At 45.5% G+C, this 26,427-nt stretch overlaps 1 protein-coding gene across 3 annotated transcripts in view; it reads right to left on the bottom strand.

Moving 5' to 3' along the window:
- Positions 1–1,361: 1,361 nt before the first annotated feature.
- The window catches only part of acsf3 (acyl-CoA synthetase family member 3), a 43,104-nt gene continuing 18,038 nt past the window's right edge, over positions 1,362–26,427 (bottom strand). For 2 of the 3 annotated variants that reach the window (XM_071381654.1, XM_071381652.1), the window contains 8 exons: positions 24,237–24,391; positions 22,057–22,202; positions 14,513–14,610; positions 14,202–14,328; positions 4,482–4,616; positions 4,143–4,254; positions 2,567–2,618; positions 1,362–2,078 (listed from right to left, as the gene is read on the bottom strand). In XM_071381654.1, coding sequence (XP_071237755.1) covers positions 1,857–2,078; positions 2,567–2,618; positions 4,143–4,254; positions 4,482–4,616; positions 14,202–14,328; positions 14,513–14,610; positions 22,057–22,202; positions 24,237–24,391 — 1,047 coding nt within the window. In that variant the 3' untranslated portion in view covers positions 1,362–1,856. The remainder of the gene's footprint in view (positions 2,079–2,566; positions 2,619–4,142; positions 4,255–4,481; positions 4,617–14,201; positions 14,329–14,512; positions 14,611–22,056; positions 22,203–24,236; positions 24,392–26,427) is intronic. The other variant, XM_071381655.1, reaches the window with a different exon arrangement.

Here is a 26,427-nt window from a genome sequence, read left to right as displayed (position 1 = left end):
TAACATGGGGCTGTGCATTATCATGCTGAAACATGAGGTGATGGCGGCAGATGAATGGCACAATGATCAGGATCTCGTCACGGTATCTCTGTGCATTGAAATTGACATAGATAAAATGCAACTGTGTTCATTGTCCGTTGCTTATGCCTACCCATACCATAACCCCACCACCACCATGGGGCACTCTGTTCCCAACGTTGACATCAGCAAACCGCTCGCCCACACAATGCCATACACGCTGTCTGCCATCTGCCTGGTACAGTCGAAACCAGGATTCATCCCTGAAGAGCACACTTCTCCAGCGTGCCAGTGGCCATCGTAGATGAGCATTTGCCCACTGAAGTCGGTTACGACACCGAACTGCAGTCGTTCAAGACCCTGGTGAGGACGAAGAGCACGCAGATGAGCTTCCCTGAGACGGTTTCTGACAGTTTGCAGAAATTCTTTGGTTGTGCAAACCCAGTTTCATCAGCTGTCCGGGTGGCTGGTCTCAGATGATCCTGCAGGTTTCGAAGCCGGATGTGGAGGTCCTGAGCTGGCGTGGTTACGTGTCTGCGGTTGTGAGGCCAGTTGGACGTACTGCCAAATTCTCTAAAACGACCTTGGAGGCAGCTTATGGTAGAGAAATGAACATTAAGTACTCTGGCAACAGCTCTGGTGGACTTTCCTGCAGTGAGCATGCCCAAATGCACGCGTCCTCAAAACTTGTGTTGTGTGACAAAACTGCACATTTTAGACTGGCCTTTTATTGTCCCCAGCACAAGGTGCACCTGTGTAATGATCATGCTGTTTAATCAGCTTCTTGATATGCCAGACCTGTAACATGGATGGATTACCTTGGCAAAGGAGAAATGCTCACTAACAGGGATGTAACCAAATGTACGTACATCATTTGAGATATTTTTGTGCGTATGGAACATTTGTGAGATATTTTAGCTCATGAAACATTGGACAAACACTTTACATGATGCATTTATATTTTTATTCAGTGTAGTATATGAAATGTCACCATTCTGCTAAGAGGGAATGCTCAAGTTATCCGTTCTTGACCCATGATGATGGTGTCAAACAATGAATGGCGTAGTCACTATCTCTCACAGTAGCCTGTAGGAGAGATGAAAAGAGAGGTGGATGATGGAGAAGAGAGGGTGGAGGATTCCCAGCTGTGGGACACTTCTCTATCTAGACTCCTTCCTCTCTGCCTCTAGGCTCTCATCACACCTGTGTAACCACAGCTGCACACACCTACCTACCTACACACACACACACACACACACACACACACAATATGTCACCCCTTACACAGTAGCTGAATATTAAGCAAGGCTGCAATCAATAAACCAAACACCAAAAACGGCATGTCCATACATCATCCATTTTATTACATTAAAATAAACTTCATTGCCAATTCAAGGGCATCCATCTGGATTGTAATTATGAACAATTTAAGAATGCACTGTATTCCCCTCTTCTTCTTCTTCTGTGTATAATGTCAAGGATCTCTTGCTGCTCTTATCGTTTTCACGGTTTCTTAATGTACTTGTGTGTTGGCATAATTATTCATGTCATGAACCCCAGTCATGCTAATGATCGCAGCACTCAGTCTTTAAAGAAGGCACCGCAGCCTTATCGTATTAAATCAGTTCTCTGTCATAGCAGCCAAACTAAATATATCTCTATAGCAGTTTAATCACGTGTAAGACAGCACTGTTGAGCTCAGTGCCTCCAGGCCCAGCAGTGAACAGTCCTACGGTAACTCAGAGCTGAGTGGGGTCAGCGGTGTAGTTAGTGGGATCCTCAATGAGGTCTCTTCATTCTTCCCCAGACCACTGTCTGATGAGTCAGTCACTTGGAGCTCATCTCAATGGTTTACTGTAGTATGAGGAGGGTCTCTGCTCCTGCTGGAGGGAGGTGTCATGGAGGAGGTGGGCCGTGAAGGAGGTGCAGGCTTCTCTACTAGTTAGCTGGGGAAGAAGTGCTTGAGTAGGTCCTTCTTGTTGACCTTCCCCATCTGGTTCCTGGGCATCTCCTCCACCAGGACCAGGCCTGTAGGGATGGTGTATGGGGCCATGTGCTCTCTGAAACACAACACATGCCAATTAACACACAGGACTGAAACACAACACATGCCAATTAACACACAGGACTGAAACACAACACATGCCAATTAACACACAGGACTGAAACACAACACATGCCAATTAACACACAGGACTGAAACACAACACATGACAATTAACACACAGGACTGAAACACAACACATGGCAATTAACACACAGGACTGAAACACAACACATGACAATTAACACACAGGACTGAAACACAACACATGACAATTAACACACAGGACTGAAACACAACACAATTAACACACAGGACTGAAACACATATAAAGGCATGCACATATTAACTCTTCTACTGCTTAACACACAGGCACGCACACACAGGCACAAAGCCACGAGACACTACTTGAGCGTACACACAATAACAATTACAGTGGAACAAAGGCTGAGCCTCTGGTGTTGCAGTCAGTTTGAGAGATAAGAGAACGTCCTTCATACGCACTAGAGCGTCTCTCTCCCTCGGTAATATCCCCCAGACTGCTTCAAGACATTTCCTATTTGGTTAATACAAAACAATGTAATCAGCATGAAATAAAAACAAAATAGTCAAGGCAAAAACACAAGGCTGAGCTAATTAAATGTCTGCCATTTTGAATGCATGGTTGTTATGTCGAGCCGTGATGCCTGAAGCGTTTTTATTATCTAATGGCTGTGTTGTGGCGATAGACAGAGAATAGTCAATCAATAAATCATACTTCTGTCCCTCGCAGCAGATGGGTCTGTCTCTCTCTCTCTCTGCATTGCTCTCTATACATATGACTGCATGACTGTGTCACACAACTATATGTGTGTGTGTGTGTGTGTCTGTCTAATGGGGCTTGTTCACACACCCATCTCTCGGAGACTCTGCCTGTTGTGTATGTATGCGTGTGTGTTAGTGTTTGTGTGTGTCTGCACTAGCTAGTGAGGAACACAGCGATTGACAGAGATACAGGGTGACAGCTGAAGCCGGGGCACTGAGGAGTGAGCATCCATGCACTTTTTTGTCCCACCCCTTTCTGTTCATCCTCTCCATCTCCTTCACCCTGGCTGGCCCTGCCTTGGCCCTGTGCTTTACCGCCCGCAGGCAGCACCTGTGGGTGGGGGGGCAGGGTCATTGGCAGACAGGCAGCGCTGCTAATCCACCATGCAGGACCAGCAGGCCACAGCAGTAGGGCCTGCACACCCCCACACCATATGGAGCCCACAGCGCGCACACACGGGGTGGGCAGAGAGTGATAGAGAGAAAGACAAAGACAGATGGAGGGAGACGGAGAGGGGGCATAAGGAGAGAGAGAGAGACATGCCCTGAGCCACTCCACAGAAAGGGACATGTGTCTTCTGCCAGTGTTGGGGGGCAAAATAAACCAGTGACATTTAGAGAAAAAAAGAAGCCAAGACCGAAACAGCAACGGCTTGCATGCCTGACAGACCTCCACCATCAAAATCCCTCATTTCCTCATCCTCCCTCTCTCTCTATTCTCTCCTCAGCTCCCTTCATCAGTCCACATCTGCCCTTGGCCTCTTCAGTTAAATGAGAGTGGTCTCTCTCTCTCTCTCTCTCTCCAGTAGTTAGGTTGCTATTGATTTTGAGGCTTCAGCAGCAGTTACTATAAACAAGTCTGGATGACTCCTCGGGGGACTGAGCAGTGAAGTCTTCCTCTAATTCAATAAATGCGGTGGACGCAATTCTATTTTCAAAAACACACGATTTAAGGTTTGTCGCGTGTTCCCAAAGAGTAAAGCCACAGAACCCTGAACACCAAATGTTTGATGGAATGGAGCAGCATGACAAAGCACAGCTAGCTAGGAGACAGCTAGCTATAGAATATCTATTAGAATTCGGTCTGGCACACGTTTGTAATACAGTGGATCTACAATTTATAAGCACTTTTATGGATGTGGTACAATGAATGGTTTTGAAATAAATACTTCCACAGTTATTGGGAGTTATAGTGTTTATAAAATGGTTTTAATAATGCTGCTTTATGGTGCTATAAAACTAGTGTGACATTAATGTCCTTCGTGTTGCCTGTTACCTGGCCCAGGTCTTCAGCTCTGACAGAGTCATGCTCCGCCCCCTCTTCAGCTGCACCACCGCTGTCACCTTCTGTCCCCAGGTGGCGTCCCGAGCACCAATCACAGCCACATCTGAGAGGTCAAGGGTCACCACACATCAGCATAACACCCAGAAATTAGACACACCCTGAAAGCTACTGTAATATTTCAACGAGTAAAATGATGAATGTTGTTTAAACCCAACCAATCTAATGGTGCCAGCCATGGGAACACAAAAGCCTGAGTCTTCAGGCCAAGCGCCAGTGTAAGTCCCTGCAGTGGAAAAGCACCATAAAGGAGCCAATAGAGGGTGTGTTTACCTGTGATATCAGGGTGAGCTAGCAGGTGTCGCTCCACCTCCAGAGCACTGATCTTATAGCCTCCACTCTTTATGATGTCCACAGAGGTGCGGCCCATGATCCAGTACACTCCATTCTTATAGACCGCTGTGTCCCCTGCAGGACACCATACAAACACAGGGAGACTGGGCTTTAAGATAGGAGAAACACAGCAACAACAACAACAAATGCTTAACAGTCCTCGTCTATCATAGGTCCATCTACCACGCACTGAAAAACACACACACACTCCATCATTCAACCCCTACTCCCACCGGGTTGTCACATGACTTGGCATATTGTGTGTAATACAGGCTTGTGTGTGCAGGAGGGAGAGAGGGTGGGTGGCATAATGAAGCAGGCCTGCTCAGTGTTTCAGAGAGTCACAGTACCACAACGCAGGCCTGCTTCATTAGTGTGTCAGAGACTCAGAGGAACCACAGTAAACATGGCCAGCACAGTCCACAGTCCACAGCAGAACAGCTGAGACTGAGAGCTCCATCAATCAGCAGGTGAATGGCAATATACTGGACGCTACACACACACAAACACACACACACACACACACACACACACACACACACACACACACACACACACACACACACACACACACACACACACACACACACACACACACACACACACACACACACACACACACACACACACACACACACACACACACAGCTGATGCATTCAACCTGCTTTGCCTCTATCTCTTGGGCAAATAGCTGAGAGGAAGGAGAGAGTTAGAAGCTCAGCTGGAGTTCCCCTTAATTACCTCCCCCATGCCCACCACTGATTAGCAGCACAACGCCAAGACTCAGGTGTGCCGGGCCGTCTCTGTGGCACTGTAAAAACAGCAGCCTATATAATATAGAAAAACACAAACATCCGTGGACCATATCTGGGAGCTGGCTGACATCCAGGCCACCTGACACCTCATCACTAGGTAACACTTTCTCTCAGTGGAAATGCCACACCTACCAGCCAGGGGTCAGAGAGAGGCTGAGGAGAGGAACACTGACTGACTGTCATACTGTGACCTCAGACAGAAGAGCCATGATAGACACCTACTGGTGTGACCCCGGGGGAGTACTGGAGGGGTGTGTGTGTGTGTCTGTTTGGGAGTGGTGTGTGGAAGGGGGAGTTTATGTGTGTGTGTGAAGTGTGTGGGAGCTGGTTATTGAGTGTGATAAGGGGCTGGTTATTGGGTGTGATAAGGGGCTGGTTATTGAGTGTGATAAGGGGCTGGTTATTGAGCGTGAGGGCTCAGCTGGGGCTGGGGGATGATGAAGAGGGGAAGTGGGTCATTGTGGAGGATGAGTATGGGACTGAGATGTGGCGAGGGGGAGGTGTGGAGAGAAGGCGAGAGTTCTGGTGGATCATTACAGAGTCCCCAGCTGAGGCAGGGAGAGGGAAATGAAGGCTGTGTGAGAGGTGTGGGGTGTATTGGGGTATGTGAGAGGTGTGTGGGTGTATTGGGGTGTGTGAGAGGTGTAGGGCTGTATTGGGGTATGTGAGAGGTGTAGGGCTGTATTGGGGTATGTGAGAGGTGTGTGGGTGTATTGGGGTGTGTGAGAGGTGTAGGGCTGTATTGGGGTATGTGAGAGGTGTAGGGCTGTATTGGGGTATGTGAGAGGTGTGTGGGTGTATTGGGCTGTGTGAGAGGTGTGGGGTAAATTAGGGTGTATTAGGGTATATTGGGGTGTGTGAGAGGTGTGGGGGTGTATTGGGGTGTGTGAGAGGTGTGGGGTGTATTAGGCAGTGTGAGAGGTGTGGGGGTCTATGTGAGAGGTTGTATTGGGGTGTGTGAGAGGTGTGGGGGTATATTGGGGTGGGTGAGAGGTGTAGGGGTGTATTGGGGTGTGTGAGAGGTGTGGGGGTGTGTGAGAGGTGTGTGGGTGTATTGGGGTGTGTGAGAGGTGTGTGGGTGTATTGGGGTGTGTGAGAGGTGTGTGGGTGTATTGGGGGGTGTGAGAGGTGTGGGGGTGTATTGGGGTGTGTGAGAGGTGTGTGGGTGTATTGGGGTGTGTGAGAGGTGTGGGGGTTATTTGGGGTGTGTGAGAGGTGTGGGAGTGTATTGGAGGGGGGGGGGGGGGGGGGTAAACAGGTGCTGGAGAACAGGGCCTGGCCCAGGGCTGGTGACTGGTGGAGGACAAGTGGAAGGTGCAGCTGTTGACACATCCACAAGGTCACCCAGCCTCTCTCTCACACATCTCAAGGTCACCCCTCCTTCATTAGAGATACAGCATCAGGAGAAGAGAACTACGACATGACCTTCTATTCAGTCTCACTTCTACCAGACGATATAGTCACCTCTACATTCTATGACTCATGTCAGTGTACATTATCATATGAATAGTACACACTTGCCATCGTATATGGTATCAAGGTAAGGAAATACTAGATAAAGACTTAAGCATAAATCAAAACCAGTTTAGTTAAAGTCTCTCATCTCCTCTCTATCACTCACACACTTAATCATCTCAACCTCCCAAAATACATGAATCTATCCTCTCAACATCCCTCTATCCATCCTGCCTCTTTCAGCACGCTCCTCTTTCAGTACTGCGACTCCTCCATCCCCTCCTCTCTGTCTCCCCTTTCTCTCTCTCTCCTCTTGCTCTCTCTCTCCCCTCCCCCCTCCTTCGTACAGTGTCTCTTCCTCTCCCATTGCCTGCCCTCCTCCCTCTCCTCTCTCTCTCCTCCCTGCCTCCGCCGAGCACAGCATCAATAGAGGGCCCATCTGTTCCCATACATCACGCACTTCATTTCAGTTTATTAGCCGGGATAAATCATAAATATTTCATTATACATCACGGGCGGCTGTCGCAGGGACGCCGCAATTTATCACCACTGCCCTCTCTCCCGGCTCCGCGTCGGAGCAATAAGCTTTCCAGTCTATTAAACAAGATTGATACAGTGTGTAAATTTAGATATTGGGAATTTCTTCACAGACCACTGCTCTGCACTGATAGACCGGGGCAACGGGGGAGGAGAGGAGGATTGGGGGAGAAGGGGGGAGCAGAGGAACTGGATGGGTGTTAACATCAGTAATAGTGTATTTACAGTTTCCCCTTCCTTCCCTTCGGTTTTAAGGAAGAAAACCCCAAAAGCCAGGAATAATTTAGTCACAGGCGTGTAGCCCCGTTCTCATGTAAATAGAAAGTAGAATGAGAACATGTTTTACATGACTACAGATAAGTGGGATGCCATGGGGGTGGAGGGGAATATATGCATAGCTTTTCACTTCACCCCTCTTTACTGCTCAATGATGTCTGAGGGGAAAGGGGTCTACACTCACAGCAGACAGACATATTACTAACATACAGTACAGTCAAACACACTTCAGCTGACTTTGACACACTTGGTGCTCACTTGACGATGGCTGTTGTGACCTTATGTCTTTGAGGAACGGGAAAATAAGGAGAGCGAAACAGCGCCTGTTTGGAATGAGGGACCAGTGGGAATAGTGATTGGAGAAGAAACTGATAAAAATGGAGAGGGTGGCTTTTGGACACACTGAAGAATAGTTGTGATTTGACAACCCAGTCTCAGTCTGTACTGTTGTGGAGGACAAGCGGAGGAGGAGTGGAGATATGGACGAGTGGCTTTCTTAATTAAAACGATAAGAAGCCTAATTGCGCTGGGCTTTCATCTCCTTCGTAGGCATGAAAAAAAAAACGATGGATGGCACGGAAGAAATTAAAAACAGTGGAATAGAATAGAAGATGGAGCGCAGAAAAAGTATCCTGGTCTGCAGTGGCATATCTCCTCTCCTTTCTCCTCTCAGCACGTTGCCAGTGTCTGTCTCCCCCTGCCTGCCACCATGATCTCAAGCCAGGCTGGAAGTCTGAGACAGGGAAAAGGCAGGGAAGTGACAGTCAGCACCGCCCAAAGCCAAAACAAAAAACGCAGAGGCACAAACATACACCCACGCTCGTCTTTGGGTCTTTACACCGTGGGAGGTTTTGGTGAGGGGGGGCTCTAGAAAGGGCAGAGTGAGACAAATGACAAAGGCCACGCTCAGCGTCACACACACTTCTGTCAACTCCAGGCGCCGCTGCTCTAGGTGTTAGAAAGAGACACATGGAACACATGGTACAATTTCTGTGCCAGTTGCAAGTTTAAGGACATCAAGTTGGTCCTGTATCAGTCAATCAGCATTTTCACCTCACACAAGACGCCATCAACCAAGTAAGTAGCGCAGTGATGAAGATAAGCTAGTAGCCATGTTCTCAGTGAGAACATCCAGCATCACAGCAAGAGGAGAAGGCCTTATCGGAGCTGGATGAATGGGGGGGGTTGCTACTCTGTTCACAGCCATCTCTCTAGAAGAACAACATTCAACACAAAGCAGGGAGACATTAATATTAATGCCAACATTAAAACCCAGGCGGCTAAATGGAACAGCTAATGAGGATGAATAACAGACTACCGCTGACAAAAATCACCAGCTCTGATGTTATTTATCATCCTTAACTTTTGTCACAGCTCCTTTTTTGCGTAATTAATATCGTACAAGAAAGCGGCTTCGCACTCGGATGAGTGATCTAATTTGTATAGTACAATGCAATTAAAGGGAGAGAATTGCTTTATGTTAATGTTCCTGACTATGTTGCTCGCGGTTGATTGTCGTCTTGGCGAGATAGCGAGCAAACTTTTACGATTGATAACCTCTCCCGGAGATCTGGCGTGTACTTACACTAACTACTTGACTGCAGTTTGCATGGAACTGTTCACCATGTTGACACACAGAGCTGGTGCAGTAGCAAGCACCCTAGAATCTAAACAGTAACCATTTATGCCAAGACATAGCAGAGATCAACATGGCAGCACACTGCCTACACTGAAGCGGTAATGCTGGTATGCCTATCAATGTACTGCAGGCATTTCCCTGCCTTATCAGCGAGTCTAAAAATACTTATAGCCTGTTCCTTCCATCCTACCTATACCTCCATCCTCTCATCTCACAGCCAACTCTATCAGAACAGCACAAAGAGGTCCCTCCATCCCCTTCCATCTGCCATCAGCCACAGCATGTCTACAGTTGACAGCCAGCTCAGAAAATATTCACTATTTATCTATCAGTCTTTCCGCTAAAAAGAGGAAATCAATGCCAAGACAAAAGTAGAGTAGGTCAATAAATCTCATGTGGGCTGTCTTTGTTTCTTCTTCGGGCACACAGAATGTTTATAGCATTTCAATGTAGAACTAGTGTTTACCACATATCTTGCTCCACATGTCAACACCTTGATTGGAACATTTCATTGGAATGGACGTGTGGCCTTACCATGGGGGAAATGGAACAAGGGGAGGCTGGGTGGTAGAGCCGTGAGGGGAATGTGACATTGGAGGGGCACCGCGTTGTGACCGGAGGTGAAATGTGACATTGGGGAGGGTGGGAGGGGAGAGGGAGGAAGGGAGAGGAGGTGAAGAACACTGCTGGGAGCAATGGAGGAATGCTTAAATCACTAGTGATGGCTGCCTGCCTGGAAAATAAGGCTGCTGACTGTCCTGCAGACACTAGTTTCACCTCAGCTGAGAGGTTAAGACTGACAAAACTCTAAAACCTAACACGCACTGAGCACACACACACAAATGTAAAAAATATTTGCAGATTGAATGCAAAATCCGGCCACAGTACAAACTACACACAAAATCAACGGACCACAGACTAGTGATCGGGGGGGGGGGGGGGGGGGAAATCGACATGAGAGTATTGCAATATTATTTTTGATGAAATTATATTGTATATACTCCAAGTATCATAAAACAAATCAAATATACAGTATATACAAAGTATTCAGACCCCTTGACTTTTTCCACATTTGTATACGTTACAGCCTTACTTAAAAATTGATTAAATAGTTTCCTACCGTTCATCAATCTACACACAATACCCCATAATGACAAAGCAAAAACTGGTTTTTAGACATTTTTGTAAAAAAATAAAATAAATGTACATAAGTATTCAGACACTTCACTCAGTACTTTGTTGAAGCACCTTTGGCAGCGATTACAGCCTTGGGTCTTCTTGGGTATGACACTACAAGCTTGGCACACTTGTATTTGGGGACTTTCTCACATTCTTCTCTACAGATACTCTGAAGCTCTGCCCTGAGATGAGCTCCACTACTCTCCTCTCACCCTAGTTAGCATTCTCCCCACTCCCTCCAGTGGCCTGCACACCCACATCCAAGCCTGCCTGTTATTACGAGCACAGCAAGGCTAATGTGCAGTCCCCAAACAGTGCTTACCTGAGAACTGGCAACTTTTAGGACGCCTCCATTATTCATAGGTATGTGCACGCAGCATTTGGAAAATTGCTAATGCTTTCCCTCCCAGTCATCTTTATTTATTGATAGATATAATTATTTATTGTTTTTCAGCGTATAATCCATTCCCGGGGAAAAAGAGTGAGCTGTCCTGCTAGATTGCTGGAGACCAGCTGATCCCCACTTCTCTCAGTCTCTCCCTCTTTCTTCCTCTACCTCTCCCCCTCTCCATTTCTATCTCCGCAGCGCTACGGCTAATAAAATGAATGGTCTTGTTTACGAGGGACAGTCTTAAGGTCTGCACTGGCACAATGGAAAACCTTATTCGTTAGAGCCTAACCACACAGGCAGGCAGCCTGCACACAAACACCAGAGGCAGAAGAAATCTGACCACAGTCAATATTTTATGGAGGGAGTCAAAGATAACGATCCATCCACAACGCTGGTTATGAATTCATGATGGCGTTAGGCCTTGGCAGGATTCCTCACATCGTCTGGGTGCTTGTGTGTCACCTTGGTTGTCCCGAGGTTGAAAAGATGTTAAGATCCTGATAGAGGGATGAGACTAGTGGAGGCAAGGTTTCAGTTACTATGTCCAGAGACTGGCTCATCATTAGTGCTGTATACTTGGGAGGCCATTGGCATGGTAGACCCCAGACAAACTCTAAACCAGTGTGAATGATCTGCTCAATAGGTGGCCTAGAGCCCCTGGCCAGTTAACGAGACTGACACACACTCTGTCCCCCTCCCTGGTAGGTAATCTAGCAGACACAGACAGCTGAAAGGGAGCTACTGAGGAGTATGTTTGAAAGCAGGGCAGATTGGAGGAGAGGAGAGGCCGAGCGAGTGAGTTGACACAAAGAGAAGTGAGGAAAATCAATGGGAACAAACGTGGTGTGGAGATGGGCGCAAAGTGAGCGCTCAACAGGGTGACAGCTTATCCATAGAGGTGCCAGTCAGGCTGCAGCAGGGCCACACTTACCCAATTAAAGAGACCGCCAGGCAAACAGAAACCATGTTGACCTCTTGGCTCTCCCTGTTCTCTTCATCTCCCTCGTCCTCTCTCCTTACCCCTCTCTCTCTGAGGGAGTCTGTGTGTATGGTAAAGGGTGAGCACACAGGGTAAAATCCAGAGTGGCGCAGCGGTCTAAGGCACTGCATCTCCGTGCTAGAGGCATCACTACAGACACCCTGGTTCAAAATCCAGGCTGTATCACAACCGGCCGTGATTGGGAGTCCCATAGGGCGGCGCACAATTGGTCCAGCGTCGTCTGGGTTTGGCCGGTGTAGGCCGTCATTGTAAATAAGAATTTGTTCTTAACTGACTTGCCTAGTTAAATAAAGGTTACATTTAAAAAAAATGTAAATCCAATAGGAAGATGAGAGGGTTAAAAATTGAGATGGTGAGAGACAGACAGCTAGTTCAGGTGAGGGTAAAGAAAGGGAGAGAGGGAGGGAGAGAGGGAGGAGTGTTAGATGGAGAAGTGAGGCGGAGAGGGGGAGAGTGTAAGAGGGGGAGCAGGTGTGAGGGTGAAAAGGGTATGCGTGTGAGAGGAAGTCGGTGGAAGTGAGGGAGAGTGTAAGTAGTACTCGTCTTGAAACTCACACCTTTTCACCCTGCCTGCACACCAACAGAGTCAGGATCACACATAGTGACAAACAAAGAACCAGGCACTGGACAGGGAATAGCACTGTGAAAACTGACACTGTGTCATGAGATGATCATTACAGTAAGGACCTCTGCGCACATTCTCAAGCCTCCCTATTCAACTATATGAACTGGCCACAAGCCTTCAGATGAGGTGACATCAGACTCCTAACACCTCCAGTGTCAGGGAGGGGGGCAGCAGAATAGAGTGAATAGGCCTGGGCATATGAGGTATGTCAAAGTAAATGTAAAGTAGTGCTGTAGTGAGCAGAGGAGGCTGCTGGGACAAGCTACAGGAGGACAGGCTCATTGTAATGGCTGGAATGGAATAAATGAAACGGTATCAAACAAATCCAACATATGTTTGACTCCGTTCCATTAATTCCAGTCCAGCCATTACAATGAGCCTGTTCTCCTAAAGCTTGTCCCACCAACCTCGGCTGGTAGTGAGGATATAGCTGCCTATGGAGCTGGTGGATGCAGGGTCGCCATGGCAAGCAGGCTGCCTGAGGTGATGGTGAGTGTGACTGTGTGTGTGTGCATGTGTATGTAGGATGGAGCAGGCAGTCAGGCGGGTGGGGCAGGCAGGCAGGGTGCTTGGCAGTAGCAGTGGCTGGCTATGGGACTGACTGGCTGGCTGGTCTGTCTGCTGGGAGCTGATTGTGCTGGCTCTCATTATCCGGCCAGTGGGCCTAATGGGGTGTGACAGCAGCGTGCGGCGCACTGGAACTCTGTCCTTCCAGCCCTAAAAGCCAATTAAACCCACTCCACCCTGCCAGCTCCCGCCTTCCTCCCTGCCAGCTCTCCCTGACTCTCTCCCTCTCTGCCCCTGCAGCCCTCTCTCCTTCCTCCCTGACTCTCTCCCTCTCTGCCCCTGCATCCCCCTCTCCTTCCTCCCTGACTCTCTGCCCCTGCAGCCCCCTCTCCATCTGTACCTCCTCCACTCTTTCTTGCCCACTTCTCTCCATCCTTTATCCCTGCCCATCTCTCTCTCTCTCTCTCTCTCTCTCTCTCTCTCTCTCTCTCTCTCTCTCTCTCTCTCTCTCTCTCTCTCTCTCTCTCTCTCTCTCTCTCTCTCTCTCTCTCTCTCTCTCTCTCTCTCTCTCTCTCTCTCTCTCTCTCTCTCTCTCTCTCTCTCTCTCTCTCTCTCTCTCTCTCTCTCTCTCTCTCTCTCTCTCTCTCTCTCTCTCTCTCTCTCTCTCTCTCTCTCTCTCTCTCTCTCTCTCTCTCTCTCTCTCTCTCTCTCTCTCTCTCTCTCTCTCTGAGCAGCTCCTCTCTCCCTGTAGCCCTGTACTAAAGCGGGGCTCCTTGGGGGAATGTACTGGGCCAGAGAGGGCCTAGTCGGCTTCCGCACCACTGACAGCTCTGCTCTTCTTCTCCCCAACCCACAGAGGAGTCACAACCACTTAGAGAGGAGAAATGCCTCCCAGCACCAAAAACACACATCCTCCATTTATCACAAGCCAGTCACTGAAGGGGAGCGAGACGCCTTCTTCCTAAATGTTTAAATACAGCTCCTGGAGAAAGAGAGGTCATGACAAACATAGTTCTGACAACGTGCCTCGTCCAGTGTTCTGGGTGTGATTGGCGAAGTAGAGAGAACATGTTGAACCCCAGCCACCACAGACCATGTGAAACATTCACTAGTCTTTTGCAGCCCTCATAGTATTGTATCATCAGGCTGTCCCTCCAGTTATGAGCCTGTGTAGCTGCATACCAGTCAATAAATCATGAGATGACGGTGTGTTCCTGACAGACACTGTACTGTACCAGTTTTGAACCAGCCGTCCTCAGTGAAAGACTCCCTGGTGGCCTCTGGTTTGTTCCAGTACTCTGTGAAGACCTGGTCTCCTCGCACCATCAGCTCCCCCTCCTTCCCCTCCAACCCTGGACGCACCTAAAGACACACACACACACACACACACACACTACAGTGGGTGGCTAAGACAGACAGGGTCCTGGACATGCTAACTGTATATGTTTTTTAACAACATGAATACACTCTTTAGACAGATATTTTTCCACAGAATCTGGGAGTCCTAATGTATCTATGGATGTGAGTGTTTCTGACTGCTGAATACCTGAGTTTCTCTGCTGTTGCCCTCGGCGATGGTGGTGCTGGTTGCGTTCGTCATGACGATGCGAACCTCCACTCCTGGAAGAGGGACACCGACTGCACCTGCGCACACACACACACACACACACACACACACACACACACACACACACACACACACACACACACACACACACACACACACACACACACACACACACACACACAAACAACGGTAAATACTCACATCATGTATACACAATGGAACTAATTACACTATCACAATTAATGCTAATAGTTGTAAATAAAACCATTTTCACCCCCAAAATATTTGCATCAACAAATTAAAATTAAAATATAGTGATTTAATGACAATCCTTCTCCTACACGTGACCACCAACACATATGAATACACTAGAGGTCGACCGATTAATCGGAATTACAATCGGAAATCGGTATTTTTGGACACCGATTTGGCCGAATTATTATTATTAAAAAATAATATTTAATCTTTATTTAACTAGGCAAGTCAGTTAAGAACACATTCTTATTCTCAATGACGGCCTAGGAACGGTGGGTTAACTGCCTCGTTCAGGGGCAGAACGACAGATTTTTACCTTGTCAGCTCTGGGGATTCAATCTTGCAACCTTACAGTTAACTAGTCCAATGCTCTAACCACCTGATTACATTGCACTCCACGAGGAGCCTGCCTGTTACGCGAATGCAGTAGAAGCCAAGGTAAGTTGCTAGCTAGCATTAAACTTATCTTATAAAAAATAATCAATCAATCAATCATAATCACTAGTTAACTACACATGGTTGATGATATTACTAGTTTATCTAGCGTGTCCTGCGTTGCATATAATCGATGCGGTGCGTATCGTTGCTCCAATGTGTACCTAACCATAAACATCAATGCCTTTCTTAAAATCAATACACAGAAGTATATATTTTTTAAACCTGCATATTTAGCTAAAAGAAATCCAGGTTAGCAGGCAATATTAACCAGGTGAAATTGTGTCACTTCTCTTGCGTTCATTGCACGCAGAGTCAGTGTATATGCAACAGTTTGGGCCGCCTAATTTGCCAGAATTTTACGTAATTATGACATAACATTGAAGGTTGTGCAATGTAACAGGAATATTTAGACTTATGGATGCCACCCGTTAGATAAAATACGGAATGGTTCCGTATTTCACTGAAAGAATAAACGTCTTGATTTCGAGATGATAGTTTCCGGATTCGACCATACTTCTTGTCAATATGGGGGCGCTGTTTCCACTTTGGAAAAAATCGTGCCCAATTTAAACGGCCTCGTACTCTATTCTAGATCGTACAATATGCATATTATTATTACTATTCGATAGAATCTGTGAGTAAAACAGAACTCATTTGGCAGCAAACTTCCAGATAGGAAGTGAAAAATCTGAAAACGATGCTCTGTTCCAGGGCCTGCCTATTCAATTGCTTAATATTTATGGATTTGCATGCACTGCATACGGCTTCCACTAGATGTCAACAGGCAGTGGAAGGTGGAATGGGGTGTCTAGCTTGATCTGAGGTCGAACAAGAGCTCTTGGAATGACGTGACCACAATTTCCTTTCTCTACCTAGGCGCGGGAAGGACATCAGCATTGGCTTCTGAAAAGCGTTCGGTATAGACGGTGGATGTCTCCGGCTCTGATTTTATTTGATAGATGTGATAAAAACATCATAAAGTAGTTTTTTTCAACCGAGTTGTATCAGTTTATTCAACGTTTATTGCGACTTTTGGCATTTTCCTTTCTTTGCGTCAGGAGAAGATGGACATGTTCGCGCCACATGGCTAGCTAAGGTTGCTAATTCGACAGGAGAAGAGGACATTTTAAAACCAAACAACGATTTATTCTGGACAAAGGACTCCTTGTACAAGATTCTGATGGAAGCTCAGCAAAAGTAAGAACCATTTATGATGTTATTTCGTATTTCTGTGGAAAATGTAGAGTTCTATTTTCCGCCCTTTTTGCGGGCGCTGTCTCGCTATAACGTAAGCTGTTTGTTATGGTAAAGTTATTTTTAAAAATCTAACACGGCGGTTGCATTAAGAACTAGTGTATCTTTCATTTGCTGTCCAACATGTATTTTTTAGTAAAGTTTATGATGAGTTCTTTGGTCAGATTAGGTGAGTGTCCAAAATATCTCCGGAGATTCTGGTGAATCGATGCTACATATTCACAATGTATAACCACGGTTTGCAGCTCAAAATATCAAAATATGCACATTTTCGAACAAAACATAAGTGTATTGTATAACCTGATGTTATAGGACTGTCATCTGTTGAAGTTGGTCAAGGTTAGTGATTAATTTTATATCTTTTGCTGTTTTTTTGCGATCGCTACCTTTTGCTGCTGATAAATGCATTTGTGTGTTTGGCTATTGTGGTAAGCTAATATAATGCTATATTGTGTTTTCGCTGTAAAACACTTAAAAAATCTGAAATATTGGCTGGATTCAAAAGATGTCCATCTTTCATTTGCTGTACACCATGTATTTTTCATAAATGTTTTATGATGAGTATTTAGGTATTTCATGTTGCTCTCTGTAATTATTCTGGCTGCTTTGGTGATATTTTTGATGGTAGCTGCAATGTAAAACTATGATTTATACCTCAAATATGCACATTTTCGAACAAAACATAAATTTATTGTTTAACATGTTATAAGACTGTCATCTGATGAAGTTGTTTCTTGGTTAGTGACTAATTATATCTCTATTTGGTCGGTTTTGTGATAGCTACCTATGCGGTACAAAAATGGTGAAAATATGCGGTTGAGTCTTTTGCTATTGTGGTTAGCTAATAGAAATACATATTGTGTTTTCGCTGTAAAACATTTTAAAAATCGGAAATGATGGCTGGATTCACAAGATGTTTATCTTTCATTTGCTGTATTGGACTTGTGATTTCATGAAAATTATATTATATGATATCCCTGTCGCGTTAGGCTAGGCTATGCTAGTCAGCTTTTTTGATGAGGATGCTCCCGGATCCGGGATGGGTAGCAATGAAAGGTTAATGACCTAAGGCTCGTATTTCTGTGTGTTATTATGTTATAACTAAGTCAATGATTTGATAGAGCAGTCTGACTGAGCGGTGGTAGGCAGCAGCAGGCTCATAAGCATTCATTCAAACAGCGCTTTCGTGCTTTTTGCCAGCAGCTCTTCGTTGTGCTTCAAGAATTGCGCTGTTTATGACTTCAAGCCTATCAACTCCCGAGATTAGGCTGGTGTAACCGATGTGAAATGGCTAGCTAGTTAGCGGGGTGCGTGCTAATAGCGTTTCAAACGTCACTCGCTCTGAGACTTGGAGTGGTTGTTCCCCTTGCTCTGCATGGGTAACGCTGTTTCGAGGGTGGCTGTTGTTGATGTGTTCCTGGTTCGAGCCCAGGTAGGAGCGAGGAGAGGGACGGAAGCTATACTTCTACACTGGCAATACTAAAGTGCCTATAAGAACATCCAATAGTCAAAGGTTAATGAAATACAAATGGTATAGAGAGAAATAGTACTATAATTCCTATAACTACAACCTAAAACTTCTTAACTGGTGTCGTAGCTGAATCAAAATTAGTTAGGTAACATAGATAAATAAGATGTTTTATTTATTTTCATAATATGCAGAATATCAGAAAGGGAGAAGGGCTCCACTATGTCTGTACGCTAGTCACTCCCTTCTTTTCCCATTGGGGGGAGGAGTATGGCAGTGTCAGGAATCATTGTATTACCCCTCGGATGTGTTGATGAATCTTGAGATAGTATATGACCTAGAGGTTCACTCCCCTTAGTGAGCTTCTCCGGGGTGGGGCGAAGAGGGGGTGTATTTGAGATGGGATTATCTAGAATTGACAATTGATATATGCCATTGGATGAGGTAATGTTTTGGTCCTAAGTGGTACTAAGTGGTAAAGAGACCAAACTGAACGATAATTTATAGCTAATGCTATCTGGATGGGATACTCCCCTTTCAAGTAAAAGGTTCTTTGTAATGTTCCTAAGATCTGTTATTTGTCATGTAAGATGAGAGGCGTGTACCTTTTCTATAAAAGATACTAAGAATTGTTTTGTAAGGACTCTCAGAAAATTCATTTATAGACATTGAATTGATCTGAGAGTCAAAAGGGCTATAGTGAAGCTCATATAATTAAAGATGGACTTTATAATATAACTCTGACTTGTGTATGGTTTGCTCTCTCATCACGTAGTAATACAGGAAATTACCACGACACTGGGAATATTGAAGACTCATGTTAAAAGGAACCACCAGCTTTCATATGTTCTCATGTTCTGAGCAAGGAACTTAAACGTTAGCTTTTTTACATGGCACATATTGCACTTTTACTTTCTTCTCCAACACTTTGTTTTTGCATTATTTAAACCAAATTGAACATGTTTCATTATTTATTTGAGGCTAAATAGATTTTATTGATGTATTATATTAAGTCAAAATAAGTGTTCATTCAGTATTGTTGTAATTATCATTATTACAAATACATTTTTAAAAATCGGCAGATTATTTGGTATCGGCTTTTTTGGTCCTCCAATAATCGGTATCGGTATTGAAAAATCATAATCGGTCGACCTCTAGAATGCACACAGATTCCCCTCTCCTGAGGCATTTTCTCCGTCTGTCTGTGTGACCTATAGAGAGATAAACTCTAATGACTGCCACCGACAAAAGAGAAGGAAACCTTTGTGCAGCCTGCTCTCTCTCTCTCTCTCTCTCTCTGTGTGTGTGACACTGTGGGCCATGTCATTTCACAGGCCACTGCTCTCCCAATAAAGAACAGTGCAGACAGGCCATGATTGAAAAAATAACTCCCTGCTTCAAATTTATCTAATCAACTTTAGCCCTGATTGGCAATGCCAATCAAACACACTCCATTTCCACTTCATCAGCAGAGCGAGAAACACAGAGATACAAACTATCTTCCCATTGTTTCAAAACCAGAACAGCCTAGTTTATCTCTGTCTTCTCTCGAAAGTCACTTCCTGTCCTATCCCTCCTGTCACCGTCCCCTTCATTTGAGGGTTTTTTGTGTTACAGGATGACGTCCATCTCGGTCCCTGTCTTTTAGTTTTTCTCCCAGGGTTGTTTCCCAGTGTGCTGGGTAATCGTCAGCGTGTCCTCATTCCTCCTCACCCTCCAAACACAGCAGAAAGCTGCCAACGACGGGGTGATAAAAAGAGCTCTCTCTCCTCAATCACAAAACTAACCAAAATCCATTTATACTTGAGCCCGAGCAATCTCTCTCTCTTCCCCTCTCTGTCTCCCTCTCTTTTTCTCTCCATTCAGGAGGGAGGCCAGACATATTTTGGAGCCATGTAACATTCAGGTCACCGTTACTTTACTGAGAATTGAGATTGACTGCCACTTCAAAGGCTACAGGCAGAACAGAAAGACTGGAGGGGAATTACAAAAAGGGTACAAGGGCTAAACGAGTGACTAGAAACTCTAAATAGAAGACAGAAATATTACAGAGCAGTGTTCTACCCACATTCCACACAGGGTACAATTACTAACCATGCAGGGGAATGAGGACAGCATTGAGAGGGACATAAGGTCGTTGAGTGACAGCTGGAAACGGCTAATGAAATGATACGCCCAACAGCAGCCTTCTGCTGAAAATAGCAGAAATAATCAATTGAAACAATAACAACAACAACATTGCAGTGGTATTAGGAATAAGATAACATCTTATTATGATGATGTCCTCATTACTGCCCTTTTCTTCATGCCTATTAAAGCAGAGTTGAATTAATATAGCTTTATAGATATACAGTGTGTGTGTGTGTGTGTGTGTGTGTGTGTGTGTGTGTGTGTGTGTGTGTGTGTGTGTGTGTGTGTGTGTGTGTGTGTGTGTGTGTGTGTGTGTGTGTGTGTGTGTGTGTGTGTGTGTGTGTGTGTGTGTGTGTGTGTGTGTGTGTGTGTGTGTGTGTGTGTGTGTGTGTGTGTGTGTGTGTGTGTGTAGTGGAATGTAGCCGGCCCTGTGGCGACAGCCCTGTCAGAAACACAATGGCTCCCCTGACTGCACAGAGGCCCATTAACAAGGCTCCATCAGTGGGCCCATCTGAACCTCTAATTACGACTGCAGCATCAGCCATGCCAGCCAGCCACACACACACACACACACACACACACACACACACACACAACCTGCCAGCTAGAGTTTTCAAATGAGACCAGCCAGGCAGAGAGGAGGAGGAAAAGGAGAGGCGAGGATGGATGGATGGAGGGAGGGAGAGGAGCAGAGAGCTGTGTGCAGTGCAGCTCCAAACCTGCCTTCCCCATGCATAATTCAGCAGCCTTCCTTCACGCTGTGCTCTCTCTGAGCTGCCCTGGGGAGCTGACAGCCCTGCGCCCCCTGGAGCCCTGCTGGAGCACTGCTGCTCAAACCCCCCAACAACCTCCCCACAACCTCCCCCAAACACAAAGCACAGGGAAGGGAGAAAGTGGGATGGAGAGGGGAGAGGAGAGAAGGGGGAGGGGGAAAAAGGTGTGAAGTGAAAGGGTGGGGGTTGAGATGCTCAAAGTCATTCTGCTGAAAGGGGACATGTGTCTCCTGCCAGGGCTGGTGTTAGAGGGGGGGAAACAAAAGAGGGGGGGAAAAACAGGATGAAAGAAAAAATACAAATGAGATGGAGATGAATAGATTAAGAGAGAGATAGCTTTAGGGTATAGCCTACTCCTCAGTGTGAAGACAAACAGGAATCAAATTACAACCACCAACACGATACAAATATGACCATTATTCTTGTATTATTACACAACTGTGTGTATACTCACTCATAAAATAACAATACATGTCTTCAATAGATTGTCATAAATGAACTCATAATAAAACACTATTTGATTGGTTAACAGTTGACAGTTGTTTTGAAGGGGAGGAGTGCCGTGGAGGAAGAGTGTTCTTTTCTGAGAGCTCTGTGGTCGTTATTGATTTGTTTAACCTACTTTAAAAAGGCGACGGCATCACATACGCTCTTCCACAAGCGTCTCGTAGACTGCTGCTGGAAAGACGTCGATGCGACCGCAACGTCTCAGAGCTGGTCTTAATAACCACCTCCCAGGATTAAATAGAGCCTGCCTCTTTATTTCAAACAGGCGCTCACAACAACAGACACCGCATTAGCTGGGCTACTGACAGTCAAATTAGCCTGCCTTGTCATACCGCTGCTTTGAAGATCCTCCACTCAAAAGACGAGAAGGGGAACGGAAAAAGACTAAAGAAAGGAACACAGCCCTCCAGTCACCGGAGGATCGAACCAGAAACAACAACAGCAGCATAGAGCTTTGATACCTGGAATGAGAACATAGGTAAACCAGACAGAAATAGTCTGATCAACATCATGTTCCTCAGACAACTGAGACAACTGTCAGACAGGGCAAAAAGATAGCACTCCAACAGAGCCCAGTGACTGTCTGCATGTTGTAATATGAATTAAAGACAGTCTCACTGTCATTTGGTTTCTGGATGTGTGTAAGGTTATGACATCACTGTACAAAGGAAAATGGTGGTGGTCAATGGTGTGTGTACCTGGGATGCGAGGACCCTTCAGGGGGTTGGACAGGGCCATGCCTATCTCTGTCATGCCGTAGCGCTCCAACAGGGTGTGTCCTGTGATCTCCTCCCAGCGTAGCAGGGTGGGCTGTGGCAGGGCGGACGAGCCAGACACCATCAGCCTGGGGACAGAGGGGCCAGTCTGGGTCACACTCAGTAAAGGCCCAGGCTCTGATGAAGCCATCTCTTTTCAATGCCCTTAGTATTGACTGGAGTAGCTTCAGGTTGGCGTAGGGTTGCAAAGGGAGGGTATATTACTGTAAACTTTCTAAGTTTACCAGTCAACTACCAGAATTTTGGTGACTTTCAAGTTTTTGGGTGAATTTTACAAGATGACATCTAGTGGCCTTTTGGAGTACTTCAGATTATTACAGGTGTCTAATGATCTCTGGCCCTCTGTGTGGCCTTATCACATGTCAAATATATCAAATAAGATGATTTTCAACAACAACAACAATTTGACAAAGCTGTAAAACTTTAGCCCAAATCAGGATTCCCCAACTGGCAGCCTATTTTTTTTTTAATTAAAAAGCGATTGCCCTTAAAAAGCAACTTCTCGCTTTGAAAACAGCCCATGTGGCATTGATGAGTCAGACACATATATTCCAGTACCAAAATTGACTACAAAGTGTAAACAGGATCATTTTGGTCATAAAGTCAGTCTCGTCCAAAACAGAGATTTGTGAGATGATAGGATAAAATGTTATGTCACGGAAAGATGGATACAGTAACAGTTTTCCTTGGGTTGGGTTTATTTTAATCTTGCCCAAATGCCCACAGCACACAAGTAATCATTAATTCGGAGAGCAGCTGCACGTGACCCAATCATAACGCCCATGGCCAATTTGGTTTGACGTTCAATATCCCTATGGGGCTAGTTAAGGACCATCAGTAAATTACACAATGTACATTGGACAATATTTGAAAATGACAAAACCTCAAACCAACTATAAATTGGAGAAATTCATATTCAATATTGAAAGCATTTAATGTGCAACATGATAATTTTGTCCTATTCACATTGTGTAATTTATTTGAAGGTCCCTAACTAGCCCCAGAGATAGGCTATCCAATGTCAAACCTACTTTGCCACGGTCGCACACCAGCCGGCTGAAGCTAATTGGAGAAAGAAGTTGGCTAGTACAAGCTAACCTAGGCGACTTCAAGACCTAGTTTGACTGTTTCACGTTATCTAGAAAGGTGAGTGACTGCAACTGTTGTACTGTTTTGGCAGAGTGAATGTACAAACACTTGTCCCCTACATTAAACCACACCCAACCCTTGGTTGGCTTGTTTCAGTCAGTGCCGCTGCATTTCTTATCGAAAAACGAGCCCAAATCAGAGTGGGTTTCAGCATGAAATATCAACAACAACAAAATTACACTCACTTTTATTTATTTTACTATGTCAATATGTCTTTGTTGTAAATGTTTTGGCGCCAAACTGGTGGCAATTGTGAAAAAAGTAAGAGTTCAAGAGTTCATTAAAAACAATGCCATTGTTGATTAGATGCTTTTTTCATTAATTAGGCCATTTTCTCTTGAACCAAATGGTCTATCCACTAGAAGCATAAAAACATGTATACTTTAAATTAACATTTTTTAAAAAAGTTATTCAATTATACATTATCAAAGTTACCTTAAATGTTCTGTTAATTACCAAAATCACAGAAGATTCAGGTCACTTTGGTAAATTACCGGTAGCTTTGCAACTTTAGGTTGGGGTAACATAAGTGGCTTTATATGGAGGCTTTATATGGAGTTTATAACTCTATTCCATCTGCCGCGTCCCACTGCTTTCTTCCCTCTCTCTTGAGCATAAGCCCTGGTACATTTGGAGAAAGCGTCTGTCACATCTCACTACAAAGCCCCGTCGCTCTTTAAAACTCATCCCTTTGATCTCTGACACATATCCCTTCCCCTTCAAACTATCTCTTCACTCTCTGATGGAATGAGAAACCACTGTCCAGATTCATGAGAACCCATTCGCTCTGAAGATGTCTTGTAAGAATGCAATTTCATCACAATAGATAAGCATTGAGCTTGTTAAAGATATTCGTCCCCTTATATGAATATTATGATACTGCTAATGATGGAGATCTACTCATTTTCTGTGGTATTGATACTAGTATAAGTAAACTATAAGGTTCTTGTTACCTGATTCTCTCCTTGCAGACAGCCCTGACAAAGTCCTGGACGCGTGGCTGGGTGAAGTGCTGCTCATAGTGCTGGATCAGCTTGGAGTAGATGGTTGGAACAGCCATGAACACATTCACCATAGGAGCCTTGGAGCTGAGCAGGACCTCCCATACCTGAGGGGGAGGGAGGAAGTCAGAAACAGTCTCTTACATTGTACGTAGATGGATTAGCCACCCCATATGAATACAAACAAAACCATCACATCCAGATCACAATATGTAAAGCAGATGGATAGGGTGCCATGGTATTGTGTGTACATTATTTACAGTGAATGAAGAGTGAGGCGAGGGCCTGGCTAAAGATGAAAACTATCAACAGGCTAGTTTATTACAAAAACGTTGACAGGATCGGCAAAGGTCAGTCTTACAGCTTGTTAGAGAGGTATTCAACAGGAATGTTATTGAGGTCAGTCATAACGCTGGGTCAAGTCGCCTTTTAAAAATACCTTTGCCTGCATTTGTTTTTGTTTTTTACAAATGTGTTCCCTGAGCATTTGCCCTCCTCCTCCTCTTTCTCAGTCGTACACAGAGACGGACGCACATAAACAGAGAATAACTGATACATGGCTACACATTTATACCTAAGCGCCTCGCATACACTCACGCAAGGACAAAGCTACTTACACAGTATGCACACATACAAACACATACACACAGATATTACGAGTCCCTCATACACACCCCCGGCACGCCTGGCTGCACCCCCAGCACAGAGGGAGGATAGTGTGAATTAATTGAAGGTGAACGACAGATTCTCCTTGGCTCTGTCCCCCTTGGGAGGCACATGCACGTCTCTCCCTCCTAGAACCTCCTCCCTCATTCTTCCTCCTTCTCCCTCCCTCTCTCACACACCCTCACTCTCTCCATTTCATAATTTCCTGCTTCACTGCCCCTACTCTTATCAGTCTTCCTCTGTCTGTCCCTCACTCCATCACCCCCCCACACAGATTCCCTCCTCATCTGCCACCAATTTCTCAACTTCCCCTCCTCCTGTCCTCTTAACTCATCCTCTTTTACTTCCTACTCCCTTTAACTTTCTCCCCCTTCTCAACTTACCTGCTTCGTCGCTCCTCTTCCCTTCATCAAGCTCTAAATATTGCAATATCAAAATAGATTAAGGTTTAAAAATGATGTATTAAATAAACAGGCAGAAGTGTGGACTATCCCACAGAGACCCATCTATTCACACAAACTCACAAAACTTTATCTATCTGCTCAGCCACACACATCCACAACCACGCGCACACACGGACAGACTAGATAGCGGGGTTCAGAGGGGAATATTATTTCCTGTGTCTGTTCTGGGCATTCTGGGCCGTGTCTATCAAGCGCAGTGGAGCGCTTCCCCCAGCAGCCACTCAGGAGGGGGGAAAAGCCAATTTATGTCCGTCAAAGAGCTGCCCTCCACCTGGGGGAGTGTATGTTGGAGACCCTCGGCTGCAGCCTGCATCCCAAACAGCCCTTAACCCAGCAGCACCCAGCTACTTTCTAATAGCCCTGTAGCCAGTACCTTTTCTCCACCACCACCACACAATGCTGCAGTCAGTTCAGTTGTGTGAGGATGGATCATGAACTCTCAGCCATTAACCTCAGGTCCTCTGCTCTCCTGGCCTCCATGACTCCAGTCCTGGTATGTTCTGTTATCTCTCCTACTGTACTCATGGCTGGAGCCCACTGACATTAAAACCAGTAGATAGGTCATCCACGTCATCCACGTATTCCTATGGAAAACACCCGATGGCGCACGAAGCCAGAAGTATTTGAAGCACGCCATATTGCTGAATGAGGCTGAATGGCACCCTACAAAAAATCGCTAAGAATCATGGTTAAAGTGACCATAACTAGCAAAGGATCATGGTCGATGTAGTCGTTTTAATCCTGCCTGAGAGAGTCAACCTTAATGTCTATGGCATTTAAAAAATATAAATATTTTACCTTTATTTAACTAGGCAAGTCAGTTAAGAACAAATTCTTATTTTCAATGACGGCCTAGGAACAGTGGGTTAACTGCCTTGTTCAGGGGTAGAACGACAGATTTTTACCTTGTCAGCTCAGGGATTTGATCTTGCAACCTTTTGGTTACTAGTCCAACGCTCTAACCACTAGGCTACCTGCCACGAGCCTCCTCATAGCCTGTCGAACCATAATTG

This window comes from Salvelinus alpinus, chromosome 33, assembly GCF_045679555.1.
Source record: "Salvelinus alpinus chromosome 33, SLU_Salpinus.1, whole genome shotgun sequence".
Classification (NCBI taxonomy): Eukaryota; Metazoa; Chordata; class Actinopteri; order Salmoniformes; family Salmonidae; genus Salvelinus; species Salvelinus alpinus.
Note: the sequence above shows the minus strand (reverse complement) of the source record. Positions and strands in the feature narration are given on the sequence as shown.